The 10,556-nt window shown below is 47.6% G+C and overlaps 2 protein-coding genes across 2 annotated transcripts in view; both read right to left on the bottom strand.

The window, feature by feature from the left end:
- Window positions 1–4,873, bottom strand: part of LOC114923090 (zinc finger protein 91-like) — a 17,198-nt gene extending 12,325 nt beyond the window's left edge. Inside the window, exons 1-2 of the mRNA XM_029285564.1 lie at window positions 4,453–4,873; window positions 3,986–4,284 (exon numbers count right to left, since the gene is read on the bottom strand). Coding sequence (XP_029141397.1) covers window positions 3,986–4,284; window positions 4,453–4,870 — 717 coding nt within the window. The 5' untranslated portion in view covers window positions 4,871–4,873. The remainder of the gene's footprint in view (window positions 1–3,985; window positions 4,285–4,452) is intronic.
- A 76-nt stretch (window positions 4,874–4,949) lies between these two features.
- Window positions 4,950–8,238, bottom strand: LOC107294201 (zinc finger protein with KRAB and SCAN domains 5-like). Its single transcript, XM_029285560.1, has 6 exons — window positions 7,765–8,238; window positions 7,354–7,468; window positions 7,169–7,236; window positions 6,217–6,346; window positions 5,116–5,628; window positions 4,950–4,963 (listed from the first exon to the last, which is right to left on the bottom strand). Exons 1-6 carry the CDS (start codon window positions 8,182–8,184, stop codon window positions 4,950–4,952), a joined length of 1,260 nt encoding a protein of 419 aa, XP_029141393.1. The 5' UTR covers window positions 8,185–8,238.
- Between the last annotated feature and the right edge of the window lie 2,318 nt (window positions 8,239–10,556).

The following is a 10,556-nucleotide window of genomic DNA, read 5'->3' as shown; positions in this document are numbered from 1 at the left end:
AAATGGCTACTTAATACACTAAAGTGTAAAAGCAAAAAGTTGGGGTTGGAGTGTTTTTATCTTGTTCTGCACTAAAAAGAGTCAGAAGTCAACACCTTTTTTTCACTTTTTCCTTGTACCTCACATTTTAATTTTCCCTCTCTTTTTCCTTCCCCTAATTTCTTATTTCTATTTTTCTTTGTATTTTATATATTAAATATAACAACTTTTAAAAAATGGGATAAACATGAGGGAAAAAAGATGATCTCTTATTTATGTGAAATGGCAATGATAATAGATAATAATAATAATAATAATAATAATAAAGTTGGAAGGGACCTTGGAGGGCATCTAGTCCAACCCCCTGCTCAGGCAGGAAACCCTATACCAGTGGTGACGAACCTATTAGAGACCGAGTGCCCAAACTGCAACCCAAAACCCACTTATGTATTGTCGGGTGGGCGTGGCCTGCCGGGTGGGTGGGTGTGACTAAGGAGATTATGGCAGACTGGGTGGGCGTGGACAAGGTGGGCATGGCCAGCTCAATGTTGCTCCTGCGGAGGGATGCCTGTGGGGGCTGGGCAGGGTTGGGGGAGATCCAGGGGGGTCTCTGAAGGGTGGCGCAGTGGGCAGGAGGGCGTGTTGCTCAGCTGATGGCTTGGTGGGAAAGGGGGCAGCTACACCACCTCCCAAACACCACCGTCTCACAAAAGCAGGATGAAAACTCCAAAAAGCAACAAGGAAAAAAAGTTAAAATAGAAAATTGTCTCGTGATGGTTTTCTTCTCTCGGGGGTGGGGGACAGGGGGGAAGGCTCCTGAGCACCACAGCTCTTCCGAGGGTGGGGAGGAGGAGAGTGCGGAGAGGCTGTGCTGGGATCGGGGCTCCTCGTGCCTTCCGCTGCCCGCTTGCGCTCTTCTGCCGAAGATGCCATAGCTCCACTTGCCTGGCAGGGTGGGGGCGTGCTTGCACACGTGGACGCATGTGGGGCTGCTGCCTCGCTTTCCCTACCATACCGGGAGTGGGCTGGACTGGGTGCAGGGCCTCCTCGTGGCCTCCCGCAGACATGAGGAGTGCCCACCCTACCTACCGCTCGTCCCGGGGCAGTTGCCGCTGTCCCGTGCTCTCCAGCCCGTCGCCGGCCAGCCAGGCGCGCCAGGATGCCTCCCTTTGGGCTCCCTTGGCCTCTCCTCCCCTCCAGGCTGGGGCTGGTCAGATTCCCCCCCGTGGGCAGCCCTGCGCCCGTCTCCGGCCAGCCCTCCTCTTCCATCATCCTGCTCCTTCTGCGGGCGGACCGTGGCTTATCGAGCCGGGCGGCGCCTCTCCCCACACACATCCTTAGGCGGAGGAGCCAGGCAGCCACGGCTCTTGCTCCCCTACAGCCTCCATCTGCCAAAGGCCCAAGCTCGGCGCACCCAGCTGGTCGGCGACAGGCTGGAGAGCGTGGGATGGCGGCAGGTGCCCTGGGATGAGTGGTAAGTGGGGTGGGCGCTCCCAATGTCCACGGGGGAAGAAGTGGCGAGTAGACTCCGCGCCCAGTCAAGCCTAGCCCCAGCAGGCACGGAAAGCGATGCAGCAGCCCCACGTGCGTTTGACCCAACCCTTGCAGAGCGCTGTTCTCCTGTCGCCCCGACCCAACCTTTGCAGAGCCCCAACCAGGTTCCTTACCTCCACCCGGCTTGTTCTGCGGCCTCATGGCAGCAGCACTGGGCAGGAGGTGGCAAACGGCCAGTTATGGCGTGAAGCAGCTGTTCGCTGCCTCGTGTATTGTGCCCAATGCTGCTGCAATGCAGCTCAGCCGAAAACGGCTGTGGAACAAGTGGGGAAGCTTTCCCCCTACCCGCTGCATGGATCGCCCTGCCACCACGCGGGGGTCCACGGCCTGAGTGGATGGTGGGACTCCGCGCAGCGGGAACACCGCTTACTTTTGATGGCCCCGGTGAGCGTGTTGCCATCCTTGACCATGTCCTTCAGGAATTTGTTGGTGCGCTCCAGCTCCTGCTCGGAGAACCGGAGGCATTCATGGAAGCCCGGGCTGTCCAGGTAGCAGATGCTGAACTCCAGTGCTGGCTGCCCCATGGCAGTCCCACCTGGCCCCTCGCGGCCTCAGCCCTAGCGGCGTGCTCGCCTCCCGCGGCGGAGGGGCCAAGGCAGCGGCCGGGGGTGGCTACAGGCAAGGTGGGCAGTGCTTTGGCAGCTCCGCATCGGCAGCTGTGGCTGGGTTGGCTCTGAAAGAAGCGAGCAGGGTTGGGAGGAAGAGCGGGCGGGCAGGGGCGGCTCCGGTTCCTCCAGGGCGGGCCGCCCTTTGTTCGCTCAGAGTCCTGCGCTGGGCGCCTCCCTTGTTGCCGCTCACCTTAAAGTGGCAGGCGGCACTGCCAGGTCCGCTGCATGGCCAGGAGGAGGCAGCCAGAGGGCCGAGCGGCTCTGGCCAAGCCCATGCTCTAGCCACGATCCTGACCTTACGAGCTGCGGGGGGAGGGGCGGCGCTGGGCCGCAGAGCCTGGATAGCCAGCAGTGACGAGAGGAAGCTGGGCCGTCTCACCACCACCCAGTGGCTGTCCGGGGGTTCCAGGCATGGGTGGCTGCCCTGACCTGCTGGGTGCCCCTCCGCAGCCTTGGCCAGGAAGCCTCCGATGGGACTCCGTCCTCCACGCAGAGTGAGGCCTGGGCAGCAATGGCCGGACACCCGATGTGCCCTCCCCGCCTCTAGCCCCGACCAGGCTCTGATAGGGCGGGGCCGCCAGGCAAGTTGCCAGCCAGGAGTTGGTGGCCTTTTGGGAGAGAACCCCCGTCCGCCCCTGTGGCCTGGGTGGCTGGTGCCTTCTGACTGGGGACGAAGTGGTCACAGCCGGCCTTTGACTCCTGGGGGCTGCAAGGGCAGCCCACAGCACGGGGAGTAGCAGCCTGCCATGGCGGGGGGAGGGAAGATTGGTGCCCCAAGGAATGGAAAGAGTGGAGCGAACGGTCCCCCAAGCCCTGGCCGAGCCGCCGTTTCACCCCCCACATGGATTGCCGTGCCGCTGTTCCCCCCCCCTGCACTGATCGCCCTGCTGCCACTTGCAGAAGGCCTCTGCCTCCCGGATCTATGGCTGCAAAGTGATTTCACGCCCCCCCCCAGCTGATCTGGGCGACATAGGACTTTTCAAAGCTCCCAGAGCTTGAATCCATGGTTGCGGGGCAATTTTGCGGCGCCCCAGCAGCCCTATCTGAGCTCCAGAGGCTTGGAAAAGGCCTCTGCCGCCCGGATCGGCCGTGTGTGTGGGGGTGTGAAATCGCTTTGCAGGCTTACCTGGACTCCCGCTGGCAGCTGCCTCCATCATCCAGCCCGGATCCGCCCAGCTTTTGCAGCTGCTCCGACTCACAGTGCAGAGAGAGCAAGAGCGCAGGCACACGTAGAGAGGCGGAGGGGAGCAGCCTGGCCCCACCTCCCTGGGACAATGGCGCATGTGCCCACAGGGACGGCTCCATGTGCCGCCTATGTCATGCGTGCCATAGGTTCGTCACCACAGCCCCATATCATATCATTCCAGTGTCTTCTTAAAAACTTCCAGTGTTGGAGCATCCACAACATCTGGAGGCAGATTGTTAAACTATTTAATTTTTCTAAATGTCAGGATATTTCTCCTTAGTTCTAGGTTGATTCTCTCTTTGATTAGTTTCCATCCGTTGCTTCTTGTCCTGCCTTCAAAAATCCACTCATGCCTAGCGTTTGGTTTCCATTAGTAAATTAATCTCTCTGGGGCTTCCAGTTGTGAAGTTCAGACTCAAAAAATCTCTTTCCTAATTCAGTAAATGTAATAAGGAAATGCATATATTTTAATGACTAAACAGTTAAACAGACTCTCACCCAAATGTATCTGTATATGGAACATTCAGTCATTGGTCCTCTTGAAGTTTTCCCATATTTCACAGACTTATAGGGCTTCTACACAGTGTGGGTCCTTTTATGAGAGTTAAGATAACGTCTTCTAATAAAATCTATCCCACATACCATACATTTATAAGGCTTCTCCCGTGTGAATCCTTTTATGGATATTAAGGTAACTGTTCATAGAAAAACTCTTTCCACATTCCATGCATTTAAAAGGCTTCTCCCCTGTATGTATCCTACTATGGTAAATAAGTAGGCACTTCTTAATAAAGCTCTTTCCACACTCCATGCATTTATATGGCTTCTCCCCTGTGTGGATCCTTTTATGGGTGTTAAGATAACTCTTTGTAGAAAAACTCTTTCCACATTCCATGCATTTATTTGGCTTCTCCCCTGTGTGGATCCTTTTATGGGTGTTAAGATAACTCTTTGTAGAAAAACTCTTTCCACATTCCATGCATTTATTTGGCTTCTCCCCTGTGTGGGTCCATTTATGGGTGTTAAGATAACTTTTTGAAATAAAAGCATCACCACACTCCGTGCATTTATATGGATTCTCCCCGGTATGTATCCTACTATGGTAAATAAGTAGGCAGTTCTTAATAAAGCTCTTCCCACACTCCATGCATTTATGTGGCTTTTCCCCCGTGTGGATCTTTTTATGGAAAACAAGTTCACTGCTCTTAGGGAAGCTCTTTCCACATTCAATGCATTTATAGGGCTTCTCTCCTGTGTGGATCCTTTTATGGACAGTAAGAGACGAATTTTCACAGAAGCTCTTTCCACACTTTGTGCACTTATATGGCTTCACCCCTGTATGGATCCAGTAATGGGAAGTAAGAGAAGTACTAAAACTGAAGCTCTTTCCACATTCCATGCATTTATAGGGCTTCTCCCCTGTATGGATCCGGTAATGCGAAGTAAGAGCAGTACTAAAAGCGAAGCTCTTTCCACATTCCATGCATTTATAGGGCTTCTCTCCTGTGTGGATCCTCTTATGATATGTAAGATGACCATTCATAGTAAAGCTCTTTCCACACTCAGTGCATTTATATGGCTTCTCCCCTGTATGGATCCGGTAATGCGAAGTAAGAGCAGTACTAGAAGTGAAGTTCTTTCCACACTCCATGCATTTATAGGGCTTCTCCCCTGTATGGATCCGGTAATGCGAAGTAAGAGCAGTACTAGAAGTGAAGTTCTTTCCACACTCCATGCATTTATAGGGCTTCTCTCCTGTGTGAATCATCGTATGATGTGTAAGTTGACTGTTCTTAGTAAAGCTCTTCCCACACTCCACGCATTCATATGTTTTTTTTGCTTTGTGGATCCTTTTATGGTAAATAAGTTGACTGTTCTTAATAAAGTTCTTTCCACACTCCGTACATTTATGTGGCTTCTCTCCTTTGCGGGTCCTTTTTCGAGATGTACGGGACCCATTTTTATGAGGAAGACACAAGGTCCGTTTGTAATTTTTTCCACTTTCTCTAGATACATAATCTTCTCCTTTGGTTTGGGTTTGATCGTGTCTATTTATATCTAATTTCTTTATGAATAGTTTTTTACATTTTCCAATATATTTCTTTTTTATTTTTCCTTGTTGGGACACAGAGGCTTTCGTTGGTACATGAACAAAAGATGAACTTTCCTGATTGCAATGATTTGATTGGTTTCTCTCATGGCTTTCTTCTTCCATTTGAAATGTAGGGTTCTTCATATTGTATCCCTGAGTGATCGTTTGGAATAGTTTTCCAGAATCTTCATTTTCCTCCCCATTATTACCTTCAAAAAGAAAAGAGAAATGAAAATAACTTTAGGGAAAAGGAGCAAAACCTTAGGAAGTTTGAACATAATGAAAAACAAATTTTCTAAGATGCAGAGAAGCCCTGTAATAATTTGATCTGGGCTTTTTCCATTAAAATTTCGGAAGATAAATCTAGGTTTGTATGCCAAAGGAAAAACCACGGATTAAATATCAAATTCTTCAAGTTTCAAAGGAAATGGGAAGGTTTGGTTTGTCCAGTTTGAAATTGGATTGGCTAGTCTGCTATATGGTTTGGAGAAGATCCTGAAGCTGAAACTCAAATACTTTGGCCACCTAATGAGAAGGAAGGACTCACTGGAGAAGAGCCTAATGCTGGGAAAGATTGAGGGCAATAGAAGAAGGGGACGACAGAGAACGATGGAGTCACTGAAGCAGTAGGCGTGAGCTTAAATGGACTCCAGAAGATGGTAGAGGACAGGAAGGCCTGGAGGAACATTGTCCATGGGGTTGCAATGGGTCAGACACGACTTCGCAACTAACAACAAATATATCTAATTACAGAATGTCTTCCCAAACACTCTGAATGGGGAGTAGCATATTCTTACCCAAAGAGGCCACGTTGCTATGATTTTCCAGCATGACTTCCCGATGTAGTGCTTTTTGGTCATCATCCAGCTGAGACCACTCCTCATCGGAGAAATACACAGCCACCTCCTTAAAAGACACAAGACCCTCCTGAATGAGAAGAAACAGAAGAAAAATCAAGAGGATTTTCAAAATCTGTCCTATTGTTTAAGTGATTATAAGCAAAGACATACATTTCAGGTCATTCAATGAAATGAATCCCACTTTTCATCGGGGTCTGTCTGTCTGTCTATCTATCCCCATCCATCAGCAAGACTTTCAGCATCTGGAGAGACTCAATTGGTATGGGCCTTGGAATCCCCTCCTAGGACTCACTCCCATCCACCCAGTATTTGCAGAACAACATGCGAGGGTGGTGATAGTGGTTCTTTTTGCTATTTAAGTAAAAGGCTTGTGGTGTCCCCAGAACAAAAAATCCTATCCATGCCCAAAACCTTCACTAAAGTTATTTGAGAGGCACCCAGGGATTTACATGGGTGTCATCAATAGACAAAGGCACACAAGCCCTGTTTTGGCTGCTCCTCAGATTACAAGGAATCCACTGCTTGTACCCCAACCCAATGGCTGAAGAAGAGAAAGCTGCCTTGTGAAGAGCATTTCTCATCCTTTCCAAAGCTGGATTGTTTGGACACAAATCGGAGTATTAGAAATTCCTCTAAAGGCTGAAGGGCCTTGATCTGCCCACCCTCTCTGGATTTTAACAGTCTGCTTCATCTTTTAACCTGGTGCCATTATTTTTCTTATCACTGGCTATAAACAGGGCAATTTAGAAAATGTAAGGTATCAATGTAATTTTTTCCGTTATTATTGAATACCCTTGCACAATTCCGTGCCAAAGAATTAGTAATAGGATGACTATTCAGCAAAACGCTAAAATTGTGAACATTTTATGTTTCATTATCCCTCTCTTACTTGAGTTGGAGCTTCAACCACTCTTTCAGCGCCACCATAAAAAGGAGTCAAATTCATTCTATTCTTCCCTGTGAGGGAAGCAGATATGGATAATTAATAAAATAGCAGGAGGCATTCTAAAGAGAAGAGACAGAGAATGTAAGACAGCTGGGACCTCTCTTGGGAATGGGTGGACTTTTGATTACCATCTGAGATGTCCTGAGTTGCAGATTCCTGATAGATCCTCCTGGAAAACAGCTCCCGAAGGGGATTGGATGGATTCCTCCTTCTCACAGGATGTCTGGTTTGTAGAGTGAAAGACTTGAAATAGGAGGCAGGAGAAAAGAAAAATAAATAAGTCCTCACAAAACACAAAGCGGATTCTTGTTCTCTAAAAACAACTTCAATCCCACTATGTTTATCAATGAGCCCAGAATGTACGAAAGGAACAGCTGTCTCAAGTCTATCTTGTAGAATGGATAATGGAACAATGTCTTGCAAGAACTAATGAAACATCTCCACATATTATGAAGAGCAGAGAAGTATGGAAGGGAGGGGTGAAAAATTGAAACACATTTTTTATTCCCTTCTGGACTTCCAAGATGAAGGCCTCTCACCTGCAATTCGACTTGCTCCTTCTGCTCCTCTGCCTGACTCATGAGGAAGCCTTCCGCCAGGGCCACCGCTTGGGAGCTACTCTCTGCTCCACACTCCCGCAACCAGTTTGCCATCTGCTGGGGCAGAAGAGCCAGGAGCTGCTCCAAAACAACAAGGTCCAATATTTGGGTTTTAGTGTGCTTTTCTAACCTCAGCCACTGACTATAAAAGTTGTGGAGTCGGCTGCAAAGTCCTCGGGGACCTTCAGTCTCCTGATATTGGATGTCTCTGAAGTTGCAGGGCTGAATCTCTGAACGGATGATGGTTTTCTCCTCCAGCATCTTCTGCCCAGTTTTTGCCCAGATCTTCCCACAGCTGCCAGGCTCAACAGCAGAGGGGCCTTTTCCAGTTCCCTCACTTGCTAACGGTTGTTTCTGCATCCTTTGTCTGTCCTGGAAGGAAATTCTATACAGGATGAAGGAATCTTGTGGATCTCCAAACACCTTTCAATTCATAGGACTATTCCGGTAACTGCAGTACTGACCAAAAAGGCTATCCAAACTTTTAACCCAGAGTTAACTTTTTGTTGTTAGGAAGGTTGTTGAGAGGACTCTAGTTTCTGCAGCTCAAATGGAAAAGGAAATAAATTAAAAAAATGAGAAGATGGTGGACTTAACCATTGAACAACATTCCTCCTCATGAAAGCAAAGCTGGTAAAGGACTGCAGTGGTACTGAGCAAATGGATCCTCTGGGTATTTGTGTGTCTGTCTATTTATCACGTGTGGTGCAAAATATGGTCCTAGCTTCCATCAAGACATGGAATATTTTATGTTTTATATTTGGAGGATTTTCTATTTCTTTTTTCCCTGAAGGATAGGCTAGCTTTTTTTCAAATTTAAGATCTACATATACCCTACACCCTGCCAAGGAAATGACCCTGGTTTAGGATGCTCACTTCCTGTTTTTCAGCACTTGCTTTTGGGGAACAAAGTCATACTATAACACGAAGGCTGCTTCACACAATTTGCCCTGACTCCAAATTGGTTACCAACCATACGGGCAAAGTTCACATGAAACTCAGGGCTTGAAAGAACACACCTTAAAATGATGATGTTCACACACACACCATTTAAGCGTGGAGGATCTGATCCTAGTTTATTCTTTGTCTCCAGAAGAAGCATGAAACTGAAGGGTTCTGTAACTGGAACTAGAAAAAGAAACAAATTGTGTAGCCTTGCCTAACTGTTGCTATCTCGCTTTTGTAATCAGCGTTTCCCTCAGGGACAAATTTCATTCAAAGCGTGGGAAACATGTACACTAATGTGATGTGCTGAAGGAGGGAATAAGGGAGTGTACAGGAATGATTGAGGTCTTCCTTATATTGTAATAACTGTGTTGTCTGATTTTCATTGGCTAACAAAGTTTATAAAGCAATGCATACTAACTTTGTAACGTGTGGCACTTCTGAACGCAACTGCTGCCAGTGTTCAGACTGTGTTCCCACCCTGGACTTATTTTGATCAAAAATGGAGTACTATTTCTTTAAGAAGCCTCTGCTTGAGTTCTCATGACTGGATTTTTATGATTTCTCAAGTTTTGCCAAGGGCCAGTGACCTTACAAAACATTTGCAGCTTATATATCCAAAACGGAATATTAAAGGATCAGGAAGAGAGGGTGAATAATTTAACTAGAGCAGTGATGGCGAACCTTTTAGAGACCGTGCCCAAACTGCAACCCAAAACCCATTTATGCATCGTCGGGTGCCAGGTGGGTGTGGCCCATTGGCTGGGTGTGGCCCATTGGCTGGGCATGGCTGCGGTGGTAACGGCAGACTGGGTGGGACTAAAAAGTTCAATCAATCAATTCCAACTTTGCAAGATCTTTTTTTTCCCCCACAAGAAGTTGAAATTGACTGACTGATTGAACATTTTTTTTTTTTGCACATGCCGGCAGAGGCCTAAAGTGAAAAGGTTTTATAAAACCCAGCTGAAGGCCTAGGGCTGGGGCGACGGCGCGAGTGCCCACAGAGAGGGCTCTGAGTGCCGCCTCTGGCATCCGTGCCATAGGTTCGCCACCACTGAACTAGAGAAACTCCATTCCGAAAGAAAAATTTACAAGAAGAAAATCTTATAAAACCACTAATGTCAGGCAAGAAAGTGGGAAATCTTATTAGATATTTTAATTTCTGTGCAGCTGGGGCATATTCTGAAGAATCCTTGATCAACTTCTATCAAAGACTCGGAATACTGTAGTGGACAAATACATTTAAAACATATTTTGGATTTCTATTTTCTAGTTATTTATTTTAATGATTTCAAAAGTCTGTCAGAGTTAAGAGCACTCCTTAAAACAATGTCTCAGGTCACAAAACAGCAATTGAGATGAGATCTATCTAAATCGATTTCATGAGAAAATAAATCAACATTTGAACATATGGCAAAGGTTTAGACAGCAGGACCCCATTAATCATCCTTTGGGAACTTGAGAAGCCTGAGTTAACAAGCCACCATCTGATACACAGAGGACGAACACCTGAATGAATGAACCATTGAGAGCCTAACATGACCTTCTGATTCATGCAACTCCAACAAACATGTTCCCCACTTTTTAGTCTCATCCACGCTTTTCAAAAGACGGCAAATGAAGACAAACATGGACTTCAATTTCCAGGCTTGAAAGAGGCTTGGGAAACATCGGCCAAAACTAATCAAGGAGAGAAGCAACCTAGAACTAACTTCCTGACAGTTAGAACAATTAACCAGTGGAACAACCTGCCTCCAGAAGCCGTGAATGCTCCAACACTGGAAGTT

This window comes from Protobothrops mucrosquamatus, unplaced genomic scaffold (assembly GCF_001527695.2).
Source record: "Protobothrops mucrosquamatus isolate PMUCROS unplaced genomic scaffold, P.Mucros_1.0 scaffold1862, whole genome shotgun sequence".
NCBI classification, from domain to species: Eukaryota; Metazoa; Chordata; class Lepidosauria; order Squamata; family Viperidae; genus Protobothrops; species Protobothrops mucrosquamatus.
This window is presented reverse-complemented; position numbering and strand designations above follow the sequence as displayed.

Coding starts and splice junctions, on each gene's coding strand:
- LOC107294201 (XM_029285560.1), bottom strand. CDS start 8,184: ATGCAGAAACAACCGTTAGCAAGTGAGGGAACTGGAAAAGGCCCCTCT. Junction 6,347..7,168: donor TGGTTGAAGCTCCAACTCAA/GTAAGAGAGGGA, acceptor CTTCTCATTCAG/GAGGGTCTTGTGTCTTTTAA. Junction 5,629..6,216: donor TAGCAACGTGGCCTCTTTGG/GTAAGAATATGC, acceptor TTCTTTTTGAAG/GTAATAATGGGGAGGAAAAT.